A 26,239-nucleotide genomic window follows, 5' to 3' on the forward strand; every position below is an offset into this window, starting at 1 on the left:
CCCTTTCTATCCTCCTCCTAGGAGAGGACTCTGGCAATGGCATGTCCTGCTTCTGCTCCACAGCTTCTACAGACAGAGCCCTGCTGGCGCTTAGTTGTCACTTTACCATTTTCACAATTAAGGTCCTTTCTGAAATGCTACACAAATGAAAGGGTAAGCACCACAGTCAGACATAGGAAATCTCAAAGTACGCCACTAAATTCAGCTAAAGAAGGTCGTGGCTTTTTACCAAGTCATCCTGTTATCTCACTTAAAACCCATGTATTCTGCAACAGAAAAATAACTGCTGTATTTACTGTAAGAAAGCCTTTTGCTTCATTAAAGGCAGGCTCACTGGGTAAGACAAGTGACACAATTACATAATTTTAAAAACCCAAACATATTTTAAACAAATAGGTCTAGGGAATACAACGTTCCAGGTCAATCCATTTTTATTTTCATTTTCCACTGCTTGAATCGCCATTTTGCAAAGAGGCCTGGAGAAAACCAAAGCAACTTACCTTGCGTACTCCAGTGTCCAACTGGCTGCCCAGAGGTAACCAGTGCCACCGCCACCACACAGCTATAGCTCATGCCCAGTCAGCACAGTCTGCTGTGGGGCTCTGCAATGCATGGGGGTGTGTAATACGTAACTGATACCAGTTTTTCTTTGTTTGTGATGCACCTTTCTGCAATTCTCAGTGCTGTGACAAGGCAGGAAATCGACACAGCCATGAAGCCTTCTCAGGGAGCTTCAGGACACAGGGAAAGGGACACAACATCTGTAAAAACTTTATTTCAAAATCTTTTTATTCAACTGTTATTCAGCAATATACAATACTGTTTATAAACAAATGTCTTACCTTGTTTCCAATCTTCATTTAAAAATAAATATTATTGACAGTGAATATTAATTATGGTAAGATGTACCTTTTTAATTAAAATGTCTCCAAAAGAAATAATTTAATTAAAAAAGAAAAAGGAAATCCAAAAAACCTAAACACAATAATCTACTAAAAATATTTCCTTTCTTAGGAAGGGCTTTGACCCAACATCTTTACATATTGTCATAAAGATAACTGCTCAACAGTTCGTGCAAAATGAAGAGTCAGAGGAAAGGTTTAGAAAAGAAAAAAAAATTACATTAAAATAGAGAAATCATAAGTGCCATGCACAGAGCAGGGCTTTACACATAGTCTGGAAACTAGATGCATTATTCTATGTGGTTTACTTTCTGTAGCATCCCCAAAAATATGTATTTCCCCCCCACGCAGAATTTATCATGCTTCTTTCAGTCTCTTTCTGTCCATCTTTAAAACTGCAGTGTTTTTTTTTTTTTTCTTTTTGTCAGGGGTTTGTTCTGTTTTTAAATAGGTTCCTTTTTGTTTGGCTGAGGAGGAGTGGAGGAAGTAGTCCGTCAGTGGTTTACTAATAAATGTACAAGCTTATGCAGTATTAACAGGAACATATATAGGAGTGGGTCTGTAGCATAAATAGGTCCTGTACCTAGAAAAGAAAGAGACAAGGGAGAGGAGGAGATTTTATTCTTTATCTTTTCCAATAGAGAAGATAAATGCAGAGGAGAAATACAGGAAGATTTATTTTTATCACTTCAGAGCCAGGGGTCAGAAGCTTAATTTTAATAGTAAAACAGCATCCTCAAGCTATCCAACTCAAATAGCTTTCTCTTCCCCCCCCCCCAAATCTAACTCCACTTAGGTCATTTCATTATGCATTACTAATGATATGCCTAAACTTGGCTGCAGCCAAGTTACCAGCAATTGAGACTTCTATAAATACATCTTAATCTGGTATATAGTTTCTTGAGAAATGACAGGTATCAACCACCCATTACTTTAAAGGGAAATGACAAATGCTGCGGCTGTACTCCTTGATTAACAGGACATGAACCCATTTCATTTGGAATGGGAACAGCAGGACCTTGACATCTTCTTTACCTTTTATAGGAAAGAGCAGAATTTTAAATTAAAAATGTGCACAGGAGCTACAGAAAAACAGAGGTCAGATGTGGAACACATCTGTTACAGTCATTTCATCCAAACCCTGGGAGGACAAGACTGCTCCCGCTCCTATGAGGTAAGCCTGTGAGGCACGGTACAGGGCTGCGGGGTAGTTAGTTACGTGCCCTCACAGGAGGGCATGTGCCTGCGACCTTAGGGCTGTAGAAGGAGGATGCAGCTCTCCCTGGGCAGGGGCGGACACCGGTGCCTTTGCTCACAGCAAGAAGTAGCATCCATGTCCGTACTGCAGCTAACAAGGCTGTCCCCGCCTCACACCCACTTACACTACGATACTCGTTCAGGTTTTTTGCTTTCTAGTTACATGCACCAAAAAGGGAGGAACTGATCGTGCCCCCAGGGTCTGGCCCCCTCTCCGTTGTGTGGGAGGACCGAGCCAGGGGGCTGAGCTGCGTTGGCCGTGCTCTGCCAGGCGCGCAGGACGCAGCACGGCGCTGGGGCCGCTCCACCTCTGGAACAGGGCACTGCTCTGCTGCCGGGGAAGGGTGAGAATAGCCCCTTCCCACGGAGCAGCTCTGCTGTCCCGGCGCAGCCTGCGCCACTGCTGCAGGGCAAGAGGCTGCTGCCTGTCACGCCCCAGGCCCCCGCTGAGCCCACGCAAACAGGGCTGGGCCGGCCCGCACCAGCACCTGTCTGGGTCCCAAACGCCAACGGGTGACACCCTTCCAGAGCTGTGACACAGACCAGCATCTGCAGTTATCACCAACACTGTAACACAACAGCAGGGGGCCGCACGCCCGTGACTGATGTCTCACGTGGCTGTGGGACGTTTCCACAGGGGTGAATGCAGAAACAAGCCCAGCCAGAGCTTTGCCCTACAGCTGGAGTGCACAGAGGCACCCAGCAGGAGGGTTCACCAGTGCTGAACACCCTACAGACACAAGCAATCGATGCCCCCAAAACCCACAGCCACCCAGAAAAGTGAGTGTCAGAGCCACTCTGCAAAGCATGAAAGCTTTAAAAAACCCCACTGGTTTCTGGTGTTCAGTATCTCTGAAAAAGGAATCGGGCTACTTCTATTTAGGCAACTCACTTCAAACGCGAACGCTTTAGTCTTGGTCTCCAGGAGATGTGAGCCTCTCGCAGTTGCAGCATGATCAAAGGAAATACCTCGAACAGCTCCCGAGTAAACCACTGCTCTTGGGCTCGCTGGTCAGGCTGCCTCGTAATCTATATATACCTCACCAGCAAAGCTGAAGTATTATTATCCCATGTAAAAAAATATTCATAGTAATACGGTGTGCAATTGAGGAACTCAAGAAATGTCCCCATAGTGCTATCCCACAGCCGCCTAGACTGTGTGGAGATTATTTAGTTATTAAGGTTTTAATTAAATCCTTGCATGCACAAACATGTGGCTAAGGACCACTGACATACCAACAGCAAGGCATTAAGATGAAGACAGGATTTATCTTTTTAAAGCTAAAAATCATTAACAAAGACAATTAAATCAGGTAACTAACGGAGTAGCTGATTAACTTTTTGGAAAAAGGCACTAGAAATATGTACAGGAAAGTGTGCAACAGCTGCTAAAGCTCAGGTTCCCAGCCATCACAACAGGACAGACACTCACCAGCCCCAAACGTTCTCGCTGCTCTGAGGCAGCAAGGCAGGAGCTCACAAGCTCGAACTCACCCTCCCAACTCCAGGAACCAGCCCCGCAGAGCCAGGGTGCAAGGAGGGTCTGCCCCTGGAGACCTGGGGGCAGGAGAAGCAATTCGGCTGGGGAACGCAGTGGGAGCCCTGCCCTGCCAGACCTCCCAGTCTCTGTGGCAGCCTGGGTGCAAGCGGGGCTGTGACAGCCATTCCCCAGCCTCAGAGCCCTCCTCCTCCAGCAGGTCCCCCTTTCCCTTAAACATATACAGTCGATTCACAAATACATTATATCCTACAGTTCTAGCAAGGATAAAACCCTAACAACACGCCTGCCTACAGCAGTGAGAGAAAACAGCTTGCTGACCGGGAAGGCTGAAAGCAAAGCCCCATCTCCCGCCCGTCTCGAGCCGATGTGCCGCCAGACTGCTTATTCACAAAGTGCACTCACTGGCCCAGCGGACCCATACCGCCAGCCACACATCCCCCTTCCCAGGCTGTCAGGTGGCTGCTCTCACTGCTGGGACACGGCACAGCTGCAAGAACGCCAGCCCAGGACAGCCCCCACGTGCTACTGCTGTCCCCCATGCCCAGGGATGGCAAGGGCAGCCCAGCAGCAGCGCGCCGCTCACAGGTGCTGAATCTGTGCCCGTTCCACACCTGCCCACCACCGCGGTGAAGATCTGGCCCTGGGTATTTGTTATGCTCGAACCTGAGGGTAGCAAGAACCCATTTTTCCCTGCCAGAGCTGAACTTGGCCTTTCAACGAACAGGAGGAGAGTCACTCAAAAAGCAAGCTGCACTTCTGTAAGGGAGGAATCCTGGAAACGCTGAGGAACGCAACCTGGAGAAACTGGCTCTTGTAGCTCAAGCGCTCTTACAACCGTAGGGCTGCAAACACCACCAGGTTAGGATCGCTTCTGTTTTGAATGGAAAGTAGTATTAGTCACAACCCCACGCAGCAGCTGTGTGCCTGCTAACCACAGTCATTCCTACACCAGTTTTACCTTTATTGACTAGTTTTAGTTTAAATCTCTGCAGAACTGTGAATTAAATCCAACAGTCCAAATTTGTTGTCATTTCCTCTTGTAGAAATTACTGTTGTTTTTAACTACATTCTCCATCTGATTAATTTGACAGCAGAACGTGAGTTCAGAATCTCAGCAGTTAAATAAAACATTTGTAAAAAATATTTGAAAGCAGTTATTCTTACTCAACACCAAATACAAGCTTCTCTTTTCATACTGATCCAGTGTTAATCTCCTCTAGGACTTCAGGCAGTAGAAGAACTTCAGAATTCTCTTCCCTCTGAGCATAAGCAGACTAGAATTTCCAGTAATTTCTCCATGTTTAGTTAACCTGAACCCTCTCCATTGTAGGTAGTATGGATAGACAAGCTGGACTTAGTGTCCTCAATTCTGCTTTTACTGCGGTACTGGAAGTTTTTACTTTTACTTAATAAATTGCTACATTTGTAGATGTAAACACAATACAACAAGGTCCTGACCACTAGGACATGCGACTGACCCAGATTTGAGAACAGAGTGTTTCTACCCAGGGACTGTAAATCAGAAGTACATGGTTACTTACAAACTACAGACACTTAGAGGAAAACACTTCATTTATATTTTGAATATTCATTTGATGTTTTGTTATTGTACTACATAGATTTACGATTTTGCTTTTAAATTATTTATATGCACATGGCTAAAAGGGAAAGCCTACCACTAAGCAGAACAATAACAAATTGTTCTGTTTGGGTATGGCGAATTGCTCTCTGGTATCACTCATCCTTCTTTTCGATTTACAACATAATAATGTTTTACTGTAGTTTTCTATTTAATAACTTGTTTTGTGCCAGCATTCATCAAAGTTTGACTTAAAGCAGTTCATCCAATTGAAAACAAACATTAACCAACCAAGTGACTTGTGACACATGGAAAAAATGGGATGATTCTTTTACAAACTATATTTAACCAATGGCCAAAACCCACAGTTTCCAGCAGTTACCTATTTTTCTTCTGAGAAAGAATCTGAAAAGTCCCTTGATGTCTCTTTCTGAGATGGTGGTAAAATGCAGTGGCCCATATAATAAAAAGCTGAAAGACATCAGTAGCCTCTTTTCCTTGAAGGATGAGGTAACACCTTACATCTGACTGCCCGTTCATGACGGAGCTGTGACCCCAGCTGGCAGCATCACGAGACATTTCTCTGTACTGGCTTTTATGCAGTGACCTGTTACCCTCGGCCTGTTTCCTTTCAGAATAAGGTTCTATTAAAACTCTCAAACCTGGCATTTCATTAAGGGGAGAGGGATCAAACTGACCATATAGATTAATTTAGTCTCTCCAGAAACTTCAGACTGCTTGAGACATTCTCAGAGAAACGTGTATCTATAGAAAAAATAGGGTGTTATATGGGTTGCTGGTCAAGGATCATTACAGGCAATAATCTCCTAGATAAAACAAATTCTCTCTCCCTGACGTACATTTGGAGCACTTCCACTGAAATGAAGGGAATTTACCAAACTTCAAATCTAAGAGCTTCTTAGAAGTTTTTAATTAAAAAAACCCATTACTAGAGTCACCGTACACTTACTGAAGAGTTAATAAGCTTACACCACATTAGAATCACTCCAGTCTGCGACATGATCTTACAAGCTGCACATATCCTTCTTCCACTGTTAAATACTCACAGCACAATCCACACGCTGCAGCTTTGCTACTGAGGCTCATAACCGGTGCCTTTGCCGTGCTACTCCTCCCCAAGTGCTGATTCTCCTGATGCTGTGCAGAAGCGTATCCAGAGCCTCCGCCAACTTCAGCAACTCTCCCAGCTGCACCCTGCAGCACGGCACCTAATGTGAGGTGCTCCTGTTAATAGTACGCGGTACTATAGAAATCTATGCAAAAATACTAAACTATGGGCCCCGTTGCTCCTGGCTTTCAGCTGGCTGTGGATCCTCACGCCTAGGCACAACCAGAAACAGCTCCTGAGCTGCCTTTTGGTGCTGCTCATTTTGGCAATAGTGACTTCCCACGTATTTATAAGCAACTGCATGGGATCTGCTTACCACTGAACCTGCCCAGAAGGCACGATGATAAAACTAGTTTTCAACCCACTACACATTTTTATTTATGATTCGATGAATTTTGGAACAGCTTTCTATAACTCATCTCAAAAAAAATATCTCACAGAAGTCAGTATGTGTATTTATTTCTACACAGCCATGCAGGTATAAGCTAGCGATCCTGCTTACTTCCTCCATGCCATCGAGGTTTGCAAGGTGAAGAGTAAATCTGATGCAGCTGAGTGAGCACCGCCCTCCACACCCTTCTTCTTGAAATGCCATTTCACTTTCCTCATCCACGCTGTAGCCTCAAACTCTCCAGGAAACTGAAACCAGTTTTACTGGCCAGAGTTTTGGAAAACTGTGTCATCATTTTAGGTCTTCTCAAATACACCTGAGTTTCACTCTTTGTCTGCCTGCTCTCTTACCATACGCCCTGCGATGTTCAGGCCTATGTTCAGAACTGAACTGCCGAAATACCAAGTAACAAGAGTAACTTTATTCCATGCTTATTGGAATTCCGGGAACTCAACAGGTTTCAGTATTTCAAACAAGATTCCATTTGCATTTGCAGTATTTAGCACTCCTAAAGTGACCCCATGCAACCTGCCCATACCTGGATCTATTCATGTGCTGGGCTGAACTCACCTGACTGACCACAGAGGTGAGGCAGAACGTAAAGGCTTGGTAACCCTACAGGGGCTGCAACAGGGCACCACAATGCACGTTTCCAGTACAGGTAGAAAAATAAATGTGTATTTGAGAAAAATCCAATTCTTTGTTGTTCTTAATTTTGATTTGGTTTGATGTGAAATCTGAAAAAGCTCATCTAGGACAACTGTGGGTTTAGTGGTAAACCACAGCGCGGGTGGCAGGAAGGCATAGGAATTGCACCACATAGAGGCATCACAGCGCTGCTAAGATGGCCAGCGGAACCTTGTTTTCTTGAGCGGTATCTTCTAGCTCCCAGAACATTTCAACTGACATGCTTAACCCCCACCCCGAGAAAGAGAACTACGACATGGCTAACCACCCTTGAGTACCGTGAAGCTCCTGTTTTAGCATATTCTGTGAAAAATGGGTCATATGCATCACGTAGTTACGGACTGATTAGAAAACAAAGAAATTGGATGGCAAGGAGAGGGAGTTGTCGTCATGCAAGGAAAGAAAATTCTGGTTCTGATACAAAGCTAAGAATAAAAGATTCCTCCTGCAGTGTCGATTTTCTGAAGTACTGCACTGCTTTGCTAGAAGCCGACCTGTGTGAGTTCCTGCGAGACAGGGCAGGTGCAGGAACTGGTAGAGGAGTTGTGCATATGTTTCTTAAGGCACTCACAATTACTGAGGTGGATTTCTGATCACATTAGAGCTCCTTGCAACCGAGACTCATTAAGGCCAAGTTGTTCTCGAAATCCTAGGACTGACAATCCCTTCCAACCATGCATATGGTACACTGATCAGTCAAGTGCTCAGTTATCCTCTACGGAGGCTCCTCCCTTTTTCTCCTAGATCATAAGGGCATTATTAGACATAAGCTACAGGATTAGATGGACAATTGATCTGATCCAGTTCGACCGTGGCTGCAGGTCTGCGCAGCCGGCCATTTTTGCATTAAACACAGCTACTAACAAACAGAAAGAGGGGATTTGATGAATGTATGGAAGTGCGTATCAGGTAGAGAGCAAGAAATACTAAAACCTTTATAAAAAAAATTTCTACTTTTTAGGTTGTCAGAGAAATAAGCAGTTTCATCGTCAATAGGTTGGTGAAAACTCATCTCCCACTAAAGCTCCAAGAAGTAGGGACACATAATACGGGAAACAGCTGGTACATTTCCCCTCAGTTTCCCCACTTCCCTTCTGTGGTAGCCAAAGATGTACAGAGCAGACAGCAGTCTTACTGAAAGCCTCACCCTGCTTCTTCCAAATGCTATATTTGTGTGAAAAATGCTATATTTGTGTGAAAACTGCTGTACTGAGAGAAGGTGGTGCCCCCAGAGAGCCCAGCAGAGCAGCAGCTGAGTGGATTCATGCTCTTGGGATCTGTCCTACGCAGGAGACAGCCAAATAAATCACCACCCAATCACTCCAAATATCCACTCTTGGAGAAATTAAGGAAAACCTTCAAGAAAACACCAGCATATGCTTCAAGAAAATAACAACACTAATTGAACAAGCTCCAAAAGGAAACACTGCTACAGACAGTGTCAGTGTAGAATAGCGACATATCCTGAATACTTAAAGAGTCACTCACTCTGTATAGATCATGCAGCTTAAATACTTTATATTGTTCTGCATTTAAATAAGCCAGTAAATTTCCTATTTTGCGACCTGCAGCTGGTCTTTACTTTGTAGTACATTCCCCTAAACAGATTTCTGCTTTGGTATCTGCGAGATTTCTCCTCACCAAGTATCTTACTAAAGAAACCCAAACCATGCAACTATGGATTTGTTTAATTTCCAGAATCTTCTGCAGTTCCATGACCTACAACTTACCAAAACCAAGCACCATTAATTCACTCCTCGAACACTTGAATAATGAAAGATACAAAATTCTTTGTAGTGCTATGATTTGGTGGAAAATTAATTTTGAACTAAAACATATAGAAAAAAGCCCAACTACATTAGTGGTAGTTCGGGTAGTAAATAAGCATCCAGCCCTACACATCCTTCTTCGGTACTACTATGTGAGCAAGTCCACATCACACTGATACAAACAAATAGCAAAAAGCCCAACTCAAACTACCCAAATCACGGGGCAATGAAGAACACTGGTAGCGGGTGTTCAGTTACTGAGCTTTGAAGTGAGTCTGGGCCATATTCTCAAGTTTTTCATTATAAGCAGGAGGACTAAAAAGCCACGTTGCAAAAAGCAGGCAAGCTAGATACGGTCACACAATTCTGTAAGTCAACACTTTAGGAAAAGGCTTGCAATAAAAGCCCCACAAATTTCACATTCTGTAAGTATTTGCAACCCAGAAGTAAAGAACAAGACATTGCAGTTCTCACTTTACTGTCTTTTAGGGTATTTTTGACTTGATCAGGATTAGAAGCCAGCCACCAATGTAGCTGTAATTATCACTCCAATCAGAATTACTAAAGTTAAGCAGATCTGAGTGCAGATTATCTAAGGATTTTTTTTGAAAATAACCCTATCCTGTCCACACGTAAAGCACAGAGCTCTACGCATTAGCAGGATACATGATGGCACACGGAAAATGACTGTATTGAGACCACGTGCCTGAAAAAAAGCAGAGCCTGTGATTTACATACAGAAAGGGTCACCTTTTGGCTGTAAACAAACAGCGACCTTTTGGGATTGACCCACAAATATACAGACCCACCAAACCTTTCCAATGATTGCTGGCTGCCAGATATTGGCTAACTAAAGACACTGCCATGCCCTAGATCTAAGGGAGGCCAAACTTTACTGAATAAGCCAGCAAGGGGTTATTTGGAAAAACTGCGGACATAGCACATTCCTCAGCGCCCTCTTTACCTGTGAGATCTCCAGCTCCCTGGCACGAGAGATATTCAGATTAGAATGCTGATTTTAAAACATTATAAAGTAATACATCAGTCCTAATTATACCAGTTCGGTGAATTTTACACATGACCAATAAAATGACAGACATAGAAGACGACATCCATGAGAGGACTAACCGCGCTCTGCCTCATTTCGAAGCTAGCAGCTGCTCCCAGCCCACACAACAAGGATGCTCTGCCACAACCACGCAAACGCAGGGTAAGACCAGACAGTACAGCAACTACTCGACATCCTGCGTGAGTGCTGTTAGCGCAGCTCCCTTCTCCAGCCGCGGCACAACGATCTGCACACTGCTATCACACTGACTTCTCCACAGAGCACAGTTTCTGCTCTGCCAGACTGCTCTTCTTTCCAGCTAATAAAATTGCCTCCCAACTGATAACAGCCTAGCAATATAAAATACTCGGTTGTTAACCACTGTTGTGACAAATAATACCATTCTGCTGACAACCCCATTTTTTCCAATACAAACCTACTTGAATGGTTATTATTGACATATGGGACTGCTCTGCCATTATCTAATTTTAAAAAACACATAGTAAACAGCAACAGCGAACCTGCCAGCATTCTCCCTGCTTTAGCAAAGCTAAACCAAAACCCAAACCAAACCCCTTTTATTACCAGCGCGGCCCTGTCAGGCTCCGTCACATAAAGCACACCTTTTTCACAGCACTACTGTAAGATTCGTCTCCTGTCAGATCGTACTTTATGTTTGCTTTTCCAACTACAGACCACTACTACTAATATCCTTCTCAAAACTAGTACCAGTAAGATTGTCTTGACATTTCTTTCTGCTATGACTGCGAAGTATGCCATTTAAAGTATTAGGGACCTATATAATCCACGAGAGTTCCCATGTTTCTATACATCAGCAAAGCTGTATCAGTATAGATATATATATATATAGATATATAGATCAGAGGTGGGGAATGCATGACAATTATCTGCCTCTTGTAAAATACACACAGTAAGTTAGCTGGTACTGCAAACTAAGACTCCATTTTGCGAAGTACCTACTGAAACCATACACAAAGAACTAGCGGTATACGTATAGTCCTGCCCAAAATGCTGTTTGTTCATGCAAAAAGACACGTGGGAGCACTAAGCCTTTCTAATACAAATTTCTAATTTTCACTCACTAATGAATCAATCTCATACAGAAATCTAGACCAATGTGAGGTACAGCTTCCACATTCGTTAGAAAGACCTGGAACACCCCTTTCACTGTATTCAGTAATATTTTTTAATAAACATTTTTTCATCTATAACTTGAAGATATTAAAGAAGTTCAAATAATATTCGGATTTCTTCAAGGACACTGCACAGGCTTTAGCAGAAGAGGTTAGTACAGTTTTGTCTGTCCTCTGGGGAACAAGCAAGAACCACTGAAAGGAGGTTACTCAAATAAATTGCATTTCCACAGTACAAAACCCACCCTGGCACAGCTTGTTTCTGCCCTAGGTAATGAGGTGACACGGGTACTGCAATTCGTGCTTTTGTCCAGTTCAAGAATTAATCCATATTACACACACACAAAAGAAGATATTTGACCTCACTTGTCCCCAAAGCAGTCTAATTTGCCTAGATATTAAAGTGCTAGCGATGTGTAGTTAATGAGAATTCTTTTTGCATGTTTATTATCCAGTGACATTTAGGAGGTCAGCCTGATAATTCAGTTATGGTCTCCGTCTCGCTACTTTATTTAATGTAAAGGAAAATGTGACGTGACCCAGGCTGCATTTAACTACAAATAACAACAGAATGGGAGCTCATATATGGTCTCGTAAAAAGCGCAGGGGTAGTGAAGGAGACACAGACACTACTGAGTTGGAAAGGTGGGGAGCCTAAGCCGAGCAACAACAGAGACCTTCCCTTCTTGCTATTTTGTGTGGTGTTCATCTACCAAAGATAAATGAGCTCCACAGGCTGTTTCTCAAACTAGCACGCAGAGTAATTCAAATACTGACAAAGCCGGGAGAGCCCTAGACCCACCCCCCTACCCAAAGTTTATCCACACTCAACCCCTGCCACCCCAAACAAGGCCCTCTAACCAGCCACAGCGGGTGCATTTACTTTCCTGTCTCTAAGCTGCAAAAAAAAATACACCTTTTGCTTCCTAGTGCACGATGGAGATCCGACGCCCTCCCGCCTCAAGGCAGGTTGCCACAGCTCGACTTGGTGCAGGTACTGCTCTCGCGAGCGCCGCTGGGAGCTGCACACGCACAGAGACGGCAGAATTGGGACCCGGTGCGGTATCATCTGAGGCCATGCAGCCCACAAGCAGCCTTCCTTCTGCCTCAGACATAAAAGGCTTCGTGGGGGGGAGAGGGGGACAGGCGTGAAGTGAAGACTTATTTTCTTCCGTGCTGTGAACACTTCATCTCTGCATAACACATGAGTCTGTGTCCTTCCTAGAGCACTCTAAGCATAATGAAGCACAGTTTCTTGTTTCACACTCCCATCTTTGTTTATTTTATTTAAAGCTTTCACTTCAGAGCTTTGAGGCTAGAGATCAAACAAATAAAAGGGAATTTGGAAGCTGCAATGTCTGATCTACATTCTGCTCAGAAGTTAAACTAAAAATTGCCCCCGAGCCAATACACAGGCACTCATTTTGAAGACCGTTTGGTAGGCTGTAATACAGACAATTTGCCTCCCAGAAGGTCAGTATGAAGATCCTTGTTTATTACTTCACCTATCAGGTGACAAAGTTAGTTTCATGACTAAAGGCACTAGACTGAAATTTAAGAGATCTGAAATTAAGTTTTCATAGTTTATTTCACAGCCGCCACACACTCGGCAAAGTCAGTCCTCGCTCTCCCTGCCATTTGTCCTGCTCATCCATTTAGACTACCAACCTTTGGGGACAGACACACATGCTCCTGTACCGTCCCTACTTTCCCAGTACCAACCAGGAACACTTCCAAACACATTAACACTCTACACGCTCTTTCACTTGCTCACCCTGATTTTTTTCCTACAGCAGAAGATTCCATTTGCATACCAGTATTTAAACTGAAAGCTAAATACTATTTTCATTTAGAACCATATGGACAACAGCTCCTTCTCTGACTGTATTAAAACCAGCAGATCTGCCTCCTTGCAGCCTAAGGAACATGCTCTCAGTTTCCACTTCAGCCTGCCTTACCGGCGGCTTCTTTACTTCTTGTGAGGCCACAGCACTAAAGTTTTTACATGGTAGCATAAACATTGCAGATAAAATTCTGTTTGAATAGATAATATTTCTGGCATATCGGGAAACCTTTCTGTTACATTGGAACTATTCCCTTATATACTATAATGCTGATCACCAAATTTCTACCAAAATTTCAGAGGATGTGTCCAAAACTATGGATTTTCTAATTATACCTGCTTTGTCAGATGAGACTCTATGCTCTTTAGATAACCTCAGTAACAGACACATTTATCCTAGTAAGTTTATGTTTCCGTTCAACTAGAAGACGTAAAGAATTACATTTTTCCATGGTGTATGACTGGGACTCCAAGTGAAGTCAACGAGAGCCTGCAGACATATCTGAAAGCAGCATTTGATCTATAATCACATTTATTGGAATACAAGCACACAGAGGGCCCATCTTACTACGCTGAACATACTGGGAAGATTTCTATTGCAAGGAAAATAGGATTAGAACTCAATTCATGCAGGACACTGTGGCTAGTGCCATGCCATCAGCTTTTAGGCAGAGGTCTCCAACTTATTAAATGACGGTGTTTCTTCATCACTGATGGCAAATCCATTGTTTGAGCACATTTCTGCATTTATACAGAGGAACTATCCCTGTGTACAATGAAAAGCCTTACACATGCTTAAGACGTTAAGATGATTCAATTATTACACACAGATTTGGTGCAAGTACTTATCTGCATGTGTGCTACAGAGCTCAAAACAGGACAAAGCATATGTATCACACTATCATACAGATACTGAATTCATACAGATTCATACAGCAGCACAGGGTTAGGTCCTGCAGTCTCATACAGCTATGTGAACAAAGATTTCGCTTGATTTGATGGCCCTACTGTGAGGAAAACCAGCCACGACACTGCCTTGAGAGGGCAGACTTCAAACAGGGCTTCTAGTTTCCAGAGATAAAAAGAGAGAAAAAACCCCAGTATTTCCTATAAAGAGACTACATTCTTTGCAGAGAAAAATACTGCACCTAAAATAGGTCTAAAGACACCACTTTAACATACAAATAAATAGGAAACGGAACTCTAGGATGTCATTTTCTTTGAAAACATTTTGGAGAATGTTTAGTGCTTAGCCAATGCGAGTGACAGCACTGGAGACCCTAGTCTTCAATTTCTTCACAAAAGCAGGCAATATCCCTGCAAGTCCTCATCACACTGGCTTCCACATTAGTATTTTATCCACGTGCCTTCATTCTGGGTAGGGAGCAACACTTCACATCTAGGGGAGATAAATCCATTTCTTGCCTCTACACCAAGCTGTCTCTCTCTCTGCTTCAAACCAAGTGCCTGGCCCCGACAGTCTTTCTAAAATACACCAACGTTGGTGTCTGGGACAGCAACCTGATTCACAAAAGCAAGCAAAGACACACCTTGTGGGAACCAGTCTCAGACAGTTCTGGTCCAGAAGGCACCCGAATCAGGAATTTCGAGGGCCAAGCTTTCAGCTGCTAATCTCCTGAGCCATGCTGTGGCTGATGTTTGATTGATAGGTAATTACAGGCAGCTCCAACCTGCCATAGGTATGGCAATTACAAGAAACCAAGCAGAAGCCCGTTATTCAGGGGGTCTTGATTCAAGCAGAGTAAAAAGACATTATTTTTACAGAGGACCATACCAAAATACAAAATTAGTTGCCTCCCTGGTAGGCAGACAAAAGCAGTTGCTAAGTTTTACCTTTTAAGTCAGTACTACGAACAAGAACCGGAGTCCTATGCTCTCCACATCCACTTCAGCTTTCTCCTGGAATGGAAACTGCCACGGAGTGGCACTGTTCACAGACATCCTGGTACACAGGAGAGATGTCACAGCAGGAAATTTTGGTTTAGCCTATTTTGTAGTCCTCTTAGCATCAGTCTCCATCTGGAGATCCCCATGAAATATTTTTCTGCATTCCACTACCTTTTTCACTGATTTAAATCATTCCATTATCTTCACTGCTGGCCAGAATGCTTTACAGTTTATTTTCAGAATTTAATCCAGCCTAGAAATGATGCAGCAGTGCCACATCCCCAAACCACAGACATGTAAAAAATCAGGACAGACAGCAGTTTAGATGATCTGGGCAGGGGGTCTTGCCCTAACAGACATATGTGACATGCTTGCTTAGCGGCACACGCTCACATCCATCTGTTGAGATGGAACTGAGCCCACTGCACTTTCATCATCTTGTTTTTACTTCATATGCAGCACATAAGCGCTGGGTTCAACAGGCAGGGCACACAGTGGTGCGAATCCCAAACTGAACTTATTTTGTCGGCGCGGAAAACACTGTAAGAATTCTCACCGTGGGGGAGTGGGAAACACGAAAACAACCACCAGATGTGGGCTGCTAGGAAGAAAGCAGACCCTGCCAGGAGGAAAACAACAGATCCTGAGCATTACAGTGTTCGGTTTAATTTCTTGTGGTCAGTGAACTCAGCAAAAGCAAACCGAACTTTTTTACATGCCCACAGGCATCCGCAGTTAGACCTCTGGAATTATCTTTCTCTTCCACTGCACATCAATGAACCACCAGCTTAGTTTTAGGAATGATAAGGAGTAAAACCTGTTTTCAAGTGAATTTCTACATGAGAAATAAACTAAACTACTCAGAAAACAGCAGAAGGTAGTAGCCAGATAAAAGAAGCACCCGGTCACAGTGACCCACATACAACTGATTTCCATTACTGCGAGCCAAAACCTGCAATTGTTTGCCCTGCAAGTGTGAAGAGGTATCAGAAGGAAGTGCCAGCATTCCTGTGTGAGGATTATGAGCCTGCGTAAGAGACTCATCAGAGAGGGGAGCTCAGGGCTTTCCCTGCACGGTTGGTGGCACAGAATTGTTTCCCTTCTTGGCAGGGACATTTGTTTAACGTTAGCCAAGTGGCAGTGGCTGACAGGGGAGCTAAAGCCCAGCCAGAGCAACACCACACCTCTGAAGCTTGAAACACCACTGTAACAGAGATTTAAGACTCCGTGTTCTTTCTCCCTGACTTGGCTCTCGTTAGTGTAAATACAGGTTCACAACCGCCTTCTCCAGCTGGCCATAACGCGCTACTGTGCCATTAAGAACTTAATAAAATATTAACTGATAGACAATCAGTATTAGCGGCGTGTTTACATTTACAAACCACTACAGAGCGCAGTATCTCCAGTTCCTGGCCTGCCAGTAATTTGGGCGCGGAGCTCGTCACGCAGCCATCGGCATCACCCTTCCGAACGCGCACCCCGCTCCGCACGGACCCCGTAACCCCTCACTGGCCCTAACTCTCTGCAGAACAGCTGCGCCATTCTGCTCACTTGAGGCTGCAGCTGCTCTTCAAAGCACCGCTTCCGACAAGTGCGGGGAGCGTCGGAACGCGGGGCCCGCCACCGCACCCACGGCAGGGAAGCGGCGCCCAGCCTTGCCCTCGGCCTCACACCCCGCTCACCCCCGAGCTGCAGGGTGCAGCGCGCGTCCCTCTCCGGGGGTAGCTCGGGTGCCTGCGCCTGCCCACCGGGGTGCAACGGTTTAGCCACAGACTCCCGGCGACCGTCCCACCCATGACAGAGGGGCGTCGCGGTACCAGCCCTACCCCGCGCTGCGGGACCCGGGGAGCCACGGCCGGCCGGGGGAGAGGGGAGCCCCCCGCCCGCGCCCTACCTGAACCGTGCTGCTGGCGGAGGATGGCGGCCTGCCCGGGCGGCGGCGAGGCCGAGGAGGCGGCGGCGGCGGCCGCCGAGGCGGCGGCGCTGGCGGTGGAGGCGGCGGCACCGGCACCCCCCGGGGCCGGGGGCGGCAGCGGGCGCTTGCCGGGGCCGGGCTGCGGCGTGGGCCGGGCGGCGGGGCCGTGGCGCCGCGGGGCCGCGCCGCTCTGGATGTGCGACACCGCCTCGGCCGCCTGCACGTCGGGCGGCGCGAAGCGGGAGAGGACGCGCAGCAGCGCCTGGGCCTTGTGCTCCTGCGTCTCGTCGTCGCTGTAGTCCGCCACGCGGCACTGGTAGACGCCCTCGTCCTGGCGCCGCACGCCCGAGAGCCGCAGCCGGTGCGAGATGTCGTTGCCCTGGACGCGGACCGTCTGCAAGAGAGCGCACCGCGGGGCGCCGCCTCAGCCGGGGCCGACCCCGTCGTCCCCTCCCCCGCGGCGACCCCGCTCCCCCCCCCCCCCCCCGGCGCACGTCGGGAACACCGAGCCCATCGCCGCCAGATCCCGGGCACTTCAGCCCAGCCCCGCGCTGTGAAAGCCCCGCTTCGGGGTCCCGAGGGGCCGCCCAGCATCAGCCCCTGCTCCCCACCGTCCCCACGCCACCGCGGGCCGGGCCCCTCTCCCCTGCAGCCCCGCGGCTGCCCCGGCGCCGGGCGCCACCAGCCCGCACCAACCTCCCCCCCCCGGCGGCAGGAGGCCGGGGCACCGGTGCGGTGCCGCCCGGCCGAGCCCGAGGGGGTGCCCGCCCCGCAGCCCCGGTGCAGGCCGCCCTCCGCCGCTGCCTCGCTGGCACCCCGAGCCCGCATCGCTGGGAACAGGACTGGTTCCCGGCAGGACCTGGGGAGAGGAGAGGGTCACCACGGGCGACTGGGGTTTGCCGAGGGCTGGGAGAAAAACAAAAAGCAAATTTCTCTCCTCATCTGGCCCCCAGTCCTTTTCAAACGTGGCAAAGGAAGGGCTGTAGGGCAGGCATCACCTCCCCTCCACCTGCGAGGAATGAGACGTGACTGCTAAACCAGCAACAGATGGCAACGCTTCAACCGAGCCACGACACGCCGAGGAGGGGCAATGGGCCACGCTCCCGCCGTGCTGCAGGTGTGGGGCTGCCGGGGAGACCAGCTGCGTGCGTGTGTCAGGAGAGGAGGGGGCATGCAGTACATCCCACGTGAACCGGAGGAGGGGTGTGCACCACCCAGCTGGAGCTGCACTTACGCTGATTTTGGTTGCATCCTTATTCGTTACCTGAAAGAGGAGAATTAAAGGAGATTAGACTCAGCTGTGCCAGCACAGCAACAAGATGCTCATATTCCCACCCCAGTGCAAGGACAGGATGTGCACAGATACAAATTTCTCCACCTGCCATTCACACAGCCTGTGTGTGGCTGGAGGGGGGAGCTCCCCTAGTGATGGGGAAGGCAGCAAACCAGTGCTCAGCTGTGGGGAAAGTTCCTGTGGTGCCCACAGAAGCACTGCCTTCACCAAGGGTGCAAACAGCAGCCAAAGAAAAGCTTGTTGCATGCTGCGCTGCTCACAGACACTGACAAACACCAGGGAAGACGCTTTACCAGGGGCATTAGCACAGCGGTGAAAAAGTGCTTGGGCGGGCTGGATCTTGCACTGGCTCAGGGCAGAGCTTCAGTCCTGAAAAATCCTGGGAGCAGGTATCACTCAGCAGGTTTTGTACTTGGTTATTTTTTTTGTCTTCAGCCAACTACCGTAAACCTAAGTGATGCCTCAGATCTCACTGATGCGCCTCCCAGGGAGACGGTCATCATTCTCCAGGCATGCCCTGTCATCATTTATTGTAAAAGCAACTCACGGTTTTTATATAAGGTTAAAGACGACATTTAAATCCAAGCGATTTATTTCCCTGTCTGACAACTGACTTACACTTTCCCCAGCTAGGCGGCATTGCATTAGCTCAGTGTCTATATGCTTTGCATCTCTATTTGAGCTCTGCAGGAAAACAAGTGTGCCACAGAGAGGGGAGCTGGCACAGGCACAGAGGCTGCCACGGGGCACCCTGTTGGCGCAGGGGCCGGGGGGGGGGGGCCGGAGACTATGACGTGCCCTGCGCAGTAGGGCAATATGGCCTGACAGTCCTGCTTTACCCCCCTCCTTGTGCCACGCCATTTGGCGCCAGAAAGGTGTCTTGCACTGGGGGGACGCTGCAGAATGAACTAGCTCACGTCGGAGAAACGCAGATGAAAAATTTAGACTAGAGCCTACCCTCACACCAGGCAGCTTGCTAGGGGGAGGGGAAAGGACATGCAAGATTTAACTTTGCTTCATGCATTTTAATTACTACATCTGACTGTCTGAAAATGTCTTGCTGAGCTCCAGATACAGACATATGTACATGCACCCTGAGAAACTATATGCATTTGTATAGGCAGATTGATATGTACTTAACATACCAATAGAGAGGTCTATCCCTTGCGCCTTCCTCTGCTGTCAGTGAGCAAAGGCTCTCCCATCTTTTACAGTGATTCCTAGCTCTGCCCACAGAAGCACTGGTTTTTGTTTGTTCCCACTTCACACTACAGCTATTTTTGATGGCCTCTCCCAGGTGCTCATTGCTGATTTTGCAGCGGGGCATTTATCATTTTTTATTTACAATCCTTAAAGCACTGCTGATTTTTTTTCCTGAAGTCCCCCACGGTGCGTGCCCTGTCCTCCTCCATCCCAGGGTGGGCCCGGGGATGCCAGCGCTTCCAACCACTCGCTGGCACTGGGTAGAGGAAGCGCTCTCCTCTGTGGGACTGATCACCCTCTGCTGCGCACGTTGCACTCAATGAAGAGATAAATCTCCGTAGCACCGTATTACCTTGCTCCTGCTGCCGGGGACACTGATGGCTAATTCGTGTGCAAGTTCTCTGGCTGGTTCTTTAAGGTACCACCACTGGATTTCCAAGGAGTAAGAGGTGGATCCGCTGGCTCGGAAAGCACAAGGCATCTCAATATCATCTCCCTCCCTAACAGTCACATCTTTGGGAACTTCAGTAAAGGTAGCTGGGAGGGGAAAATAGAGTTACAAGGGCTGGTTAACGGGAGAGATTAAAAGACAAGACCAACCCTTTTCAGCGTAAAATGAGCTGCTTCAGCTCAAGGGCTAAGCGCTGACCAGGGCACGGGTTTCCCGCAGTCCGGTGACCGCCGCGCAAGCGGAGCATCCAGGACTGCGCACCCGGCGCAGGGCCGAGCCGGGGAGCGCGGCTCCAGTGGGCAGGCAAAGTTTGAAGCGGGCCTTAAACCCGCTCGTTCTCCCCAGTAAGCCCTCGGCTGGGCACAGGGGCACCAGTGTTGCGCGGCCCCCTCCCCCAGCCCCGGCGCGGGGTCTGCCCCGGGCTGCGCTCCGCTCCGCGCCCGCGCTGCCGGCAGCTGCGGCCGCAACAGTGCCACCTTGTTCTGCAACAGCCCGCCCCGGCGGCGCTCCCTGCCCCCGCCGGCAGCGCTTCCACAGGCACAAGCGGCGGGGAGGCCGGCACTCGGGAGCGACGGCCGGCAGGGGCCAAGCGGCCAGAGCCCCGCGGCGGGCAGGGCGGCCACCCCCGCCCCGGAGCCCCGCTGCCTCCCGCCAGCAAGTTGTGTCCGGAGCGGCGGCTCCCCGCGGGGGGAGGCAGAAGTTTCCCACTCACCGGTGACGATGAAGAGCAGAGGTGCGTTGAACATCAGGGAACATAAGGTGCAGAAGAGCCCCCGATTTTCCATCGCATCTATGTGGGCTGCGGGCGGGGGCCGGGCTGGGGGCGCAGCCGGGCACGCCTCAATCCATCGCACACAGCGGGGCCGGGTCGGGGCTCCCTCCCGAGAAGCCGCCCGGCTAACGTTGGTTTGTGGGGAAGCAAAGGTAAAATCCACAGCCGGCTGCTCAGAGCGGCTCGCCGGTGGAAGCGGCGTCTCAGGGAACGAAGCGATAAATCTCGTCCCGGCGCTTTGCTCCGCCGCTCGGGATTCAGCTGCCCTGCGCTGGATGGGGGCTCCCGCTGCCCGCAGGCGAGGACGCGGCGCCGGGCTCCCCGCCGAGACCCATCACCCTGCCGAGCCTGCTCTCGGCGCCGGCGGGAAGCTCCGGCGAGGCGGCAGGGACCAGCCTCCTCTCCCCGAGCCTGGGGAGCGCCCGGCCTATTCCTGCGGCGGCCCGGGCTCTGCCCCCGCACGGGCGGCGGCTGCACGACGGCGGCGGCGCGTCCGGCCCCGCCTCTCCCTCCCGGGCACCGAGCGGCCCCGCCTCTCCCTCCCGGGCACCGAGCGGCCCCGGCCGCAGCGGCACCCGCGGGGCCGCCCCGCCTCCGCCCCGCCCCCAGCGGGAGGCCCCGCCCCCCGCGCCCCGCCGAGGGGTCCGGCCGTCGGGTCCGGCCGTCGGGCTGCCGGTGCCCACCGCCCCTCGCCAGGTGCCGCGGCCGCGCTATGAGGCCCGCAGCGTGCCCGGCCGGGCAGCCACCGCCCGCTGCTGATGGCTCACTTGCTGTCAGGCTTCCCGGCTCACCGTGTTTATTGCTTGTTGAAATACATTAAGCAAAAAAAAAAAAAACCCAACAACCCAACAAGCAACAAACCCGCTATTGATTTAGAATACAGTATCATAAAAAGAAGACGTTTCTGTGGATCAGCTGTTTCTCAGGCAGATGTCCCCATTAAAAAGTAGAAGTGCTCAAAAGTCAAGTCAGTAAAGTCATTACAGTGAGTTACAATCGCAAGCAGAGCTTGATTTTTGCAGTAAGTAACGTGAGGGAGCTGTATTTCAGTAAATTTGAGGTGCCTTTCTAAAATTTTTGCCTCTTTATTTCTGAAACCCCATTAGAAGTCACCGTTTTATTCAGCCACAACTTCATTTAATCACTGGGATGGCATAGGAAGTGTGGTTTATGATCTGCAGAAAATTTCCTTTGTATTTTTAATGGTTTCATTCTGTACCAGAATGCAAAGCTGGATACATGAAGATTTCTACACAACAAATTATTTAGAAACATGAACTTTCTGAATAACTAACTCAGACCAATTTTTAAATGGGTGCTTCCCAGCTAGCGCCCTGTCCAGCCCGCCAGGCCGCTGGAGGTCTCAGTTTGGGCCCTGCCAGCTGCATGGTTTCCACCAGGAAGCTTCAGTAAAATTCACGCCATCCTGAAGAATACTGAAACTGCATCAAATCAATATTTCCTATTGGAAACTTTTTTTCTTCAGGGCATTTTCAGTCATTCCTACTGATCATATCCTGATTTAAATCGCACGACAGCCCTCTGGCAGGTCTGTAACAACTTGCCTGAAGACCAGCTCCTTGCTTTTCTCCACAGCCTTTACTGGGAGCTTGGATCCTGCCGACAGGCAGAGCCCAGTTCCCTGGGCAGGTGGAGTCAGCCCCTACCAATCATAAAAGCTTTTATTGTAATAACTATTAAACACCATTTAATGAAATAGTCTAATAATCACTTACACTCTGCTTTTCCACCAAAAGCTCCATGTGCTTCGTGCCATAAGTAAGCATCATTATTTCTTTCCACATATGGCCTTAAGCCACGTAGCACTGCAGTGAGTTTTATTACCACCTTGCCAGAGTCCCCACGTAGTGCTTCACCTACCAGGCCCATGAAGGCAGGGCAAGGCAGGCATGACAGACGTACCTGAGGAAGTAAATCCAGCAGCCACATGGCTCAGCAGCAGAAGTCTTCCAGTCAAATCCCAAGAATGGGTGAGCTGGGTCTTTGGCTAGTGAGGCAATTCCATGACTTTGTGCCTTCTGCGTCAGGATTGGTTAGAAAACTAATGGATAAAAAGAATCAAAACAGAATTACTTTTTATATCGAATTAGTAGTGACAAACCATAGTTGAAAAAATTTTACTTTTTGTTAAAATTGATGTTTAAAAGTTTCTGCTGAAATCGCATCATTCTGAAACTTTACAAAGGCTTGGAATGTGAAAATACCCAGTTCATGTGTGAGTTTTGTTTCTTAGATATAAAAAATAAGTAATAAAAATGAAAAGGAAAGGCAAATGCATTTAAACTTAGTTCTATTTTAATAAATCTAAGGTTGTTACTGTAATAATAGTGTTGCTGAAGTGAAGACAGTTTTATCTTGAACGTGTCCCTCAATTTATAACAGTAAACCTTCAGTTCTACCACCAAATCTGATTTTATACCTAGCGGCTGAACACTGGATTGCTGATATCTTTGTATTCAATTAAAGTAAGAAATTAGGAACACAAGCGTGGTTTTCACAGTCTTAAGTTAGAGTAATAACAAGACTTTTTATGTTCTCTTCTGCTAAAATTATAAGGGGGGGGAACACGACATGACACGACTGTTGTGCTCTACACTGACTAGCAAGTACTCTGTGCAAGTTATTTTGCTCTTAGGATCATAAAAACATTTGAAGTCATTTATTGATTCATTCCTGCCAGCAAAAGGGACTTCTACAGCACAGAAGCTATCACCTGCCTGCGCTCATAGCCTGAACAGGTGATGAATGGCAGGAATATCAGAGGGAGAGGCTCCTTTTGCAGTTGCTGATCCTGCAGCATTATTCACATCACTGATTCTCGGTGAAATCAGGGAAACTATTCAGGTGCTTGAAGTAAAGGCTGTGTTTTGTTGATGACCATATTTTTTTGCTGTAACTGTCAGTCAGATATTACATTAAGCCATGTGGCAGATATATAACAAAAATTTACACCTAGGCAAACTGAAATTGGTTGTTTTTATGGAGAAATCCAATGGCAATTCCATAGTTTTCCACTCCAAATCAGATTTTAGTAGAGAAGATGCTCTCTGCTGTAGGGTAAGCCAAAACACAGGAGCATTTGCTCTGGCAACAGGACTCATTATCACTTTATACACGTGACTTCATCCCTAAGCCAACCCTGAGGATATGGCAGAGAGAGGCTCTGAAGTCCCCTTCCTGGCTCCTGAGCATCTTTCCAGGGAAGCCAGCAGTCTAAAGGGACCATTTGGATGAAACCCGCAGGATTCCTCCTGAAGGGACAGTCATCTTTGTCATCTATCAGTCCCATTCTATATTCCACTGTTAGCCCAAATCCTCCTTTTATATGAAATGCAGGAGCATCACTGACCTCAGGAGGTGATGGTGATTAACAATGGATGAGTATCTGGTGCTTTAAGCAGACACTGACACAGGACTAGTAACAGCAGACTACTTTTGCTGTTGCTGGACCATGTTTTATAGCAACTCATGAAATCCCCTAAGCAATTTCAGCACTGCCTAGCTGATGGCATTTAAGAACATTTCTCCCTGTAATTTTTTTTAATGACTAGCAACTCCATTATTTGAATAACCAAAATACTTTCTAATGGCTGCTTGAGGAGCCTTTAATTCATACCCTGCTGTTTGGAGTTAATCCATTCATAAATTAAAACAGTGTGGGTCACCTTTGGGAAGGAGAAAGCTGCAAAAATACCCAGTTTTACACACATGAAAGACACGTGATGGGACATTTACTTTGAGCTGCTGTGAAAGCGCTGTAACATACTTGACGTGAGTTGGTATTCCTACCATAATTAAGCAACGTTCATCTCTCCCTAAATTCTCTGGCAGAAGGAAATCCTGTTCAACACTATATTCTCAGATTTTTGGTCAGGTTTTTTTTTTTCCTCATTTTTCCTGACATGTTTTCATAGTCACAGCAGCCGGTTTTGCTCCTGCTGATAGAAAGTAAATGCTTTTACCAATGACTCCTGTGAGCGTGGAGGGCAGCTCTGGCCCTCTGCTCCTGTGGTGGAGCCGCCAGTGCTGCCACTCGCCACTCACAGGCAGCGTTCAGGAATATGCTCGTGGCATGCTGACTGGCTTCTGAAAACTGCATTATCTTTAGAAAACAGGTGAGGGGCAGAAGCAAATATTGGACATAAAGAAACAAAAAAAAGCGAAAGAGAAAGAGATGCTAAAATGTTCATCTCTCTGCTTCCAGTACAGTGACCTTCACTGTGGAGCTTCTGCCTCAGAGTAGCTCATAACAGACTGGCAACTGCTAGCCTGGTTGCCTTCAAAATGTCACTGGTTTAACATCAAATCAAGAGGTATAATTGCATTTTTCCGTCCTTCTCCCCACCCCCCAAATTCCAGTCTGATCAGGCCCAAACCAAACTGACAGCGTATTTGTGTTCTCATGAGAAGTTTGTAAAAGGTCATAAAAGCTGCAAGTTCAAAGGGGTGGATTGTTTCCAGTGTACACGATAACTTTCCTGTTTCCCATCTGCAAGCAGTGGGCTGCACTGCCTCAAAGTTATTCCAGGATCCAGGTTGATAGGCAGAAGTCTAACAGAGTTTGAGAAAGAACTGATTGGTCTTACACTAGGAAATTCATGGTTAAAACTGTCAGACTGTGCTACCTCTTCGGTTTATTATCCTTACTCTGGACAAGTGACATTTCCACCAAAAAGCTTCGTTTCACTTTCTATGAAACTGATTAAGGTAGAAAGCACGTTTCTGCATTTTGGCTAGGCACAGTTCTCACTTTATGCAGCAAATGCATTTTTAATTGCCTTTAGTTTCTACTTTATCTGATATTCTTTGTTAAACGATCTAACAGTAAGAGATGCTCATGCAAGAACATACGGAAAGAGAAGGCAACATATTCATGATAGTGCAACAATAGCTCATCTTCTAGTACCCTGTGCTTACAATAAAATCAAAAGCAGTCAGAAAATCAGATTATTGCACACTGTAAAATTTATCTGAAATTTATGGCATATAGCCTGTTTTAATAAAAGACATGATGCTGGCTGCCTAACACTTAAACTGGAGTGTAAGATGGCAGGAGAAGACAACATATAAAAGTCATCATCTGCCAGGTCCACCAGCGTGTGGGCTTGCTATTTAGCAGCTCATCCTGCAGCAGATCGGAGCGGCTGCACCTCCACTGCTCAGTGCAGCCCCTACGTATGAAAAAGGATCTAGTAAATTTACTGGGAAGAGCTTGAATGAGGTGGATCACACAGAGGCAGAGTAAAAGCCACCTCAACTCAGTCTTGGGAATTTTAAAAAATACTCTGCTTTGCAGAAGTATACTAAATACGGGGAAGAGTCAAACTTCACCATTACCGTGAGAAGCTCTGACTCCAAGATGACCCAGCAGTGCCTGACGGTACGGAGGTGAGTATTGCTTGCCTTGTCTCTACC

At 47.4% G+C, this 26,239-nt stretch overlaps 1 protein-coding gene and 1 long non-coding RNA gene across 5 annotated transcripts in view; one reads left to right on the forward strand and one right to left on the reverse strand.

The window, feature by feature from the left end:
- Positions 1 to 10,028, forward strand: part of LOC308073096 — a 56,664-nt gene extending 46,636 nt beyond the window's left edge. For all 3 annotated transcript variants that reach the window (XR_013931900.1, XR_013931901.1, XR_013931902.1), the window contains exon 7: positions 22 to 10,028. This is a non-coding gene — a long non-coding RNA (uncharacterized lncRNA). The remainder of the gene's footprint in view (positions 1 to 21) is intronic.
- Positions 1,230 to 21,133, reverse strand: VSTM2B (V-set and transmembrane domain containing 2B). 2 transcript variants are annotated; one of them, XM_080410858.1, is made up of 5 exons: positions 20,744 to 21,133; positions 19,933 to 20,117; positions 18,318 to 18,347; positions 17,063 to 17,477; positions 1,230 to 1,485 (listed from the first exon to the last, which is right to left on the reverse strand). In XM_080410858.1, the coding sequence occupies exons 1-5, from the start codon at positions 20,814 to 20,816 to the stop codon at positions 1,397 to 1,399; spliced, it is 792 nt and encodes a 263-aa protein (XP_080266984.1). In that variant the 5' UTR covers positions 20,817 to 21,133; the 3' UTR covers positions 1,230 to 1,396. The 2 variants fall into 2 exon arrangements, with proteins under 2 accessions (XP_080266984.1, XP_080266983.1); XM_080410857.1 differs by lacking the exon at positions 18,318 to 18,347 and having other exon boundaries at positions 20,744 to 20,962.
- Positions 21,134 to 26,239: the final 5,106 nt, after the last annotated feature.

Source organism: Falco punctatus, assembly GCF_963210335.1.
Source record: "Falco punctatus genome assembly, chromosome: 14".
NCBI classification, from domain to species: Eukaryota; Metazoa; Chordata; class Aves; order Falconiformes; family Falconidae; genus Falco; species Falco punctatus.

Coding starts and splice junctions, on each gene's coding strand:
- VSTM2B (XM_080410858.1), bottom strand. CDS start 20,816: ATGGAAAATCGGGGGCTCTTCTGCACCTTATGTTCCCTGATGTTCAAC. Junction 20,118..20,743: donor TCTGCTCTTCATCGTCACCG/GTGAGTGGGAAA, acceptor TTCCCCTCCCAG/CTACCTTTACTGAAGTTCCC. Junction 18,348..19,932: donor TCCCCGGCAGCAGGAGCAAG/GTAATACGGTGC, acceptor CTCCTCTTTCAG/GTAACGAATAAGGATGCAAC.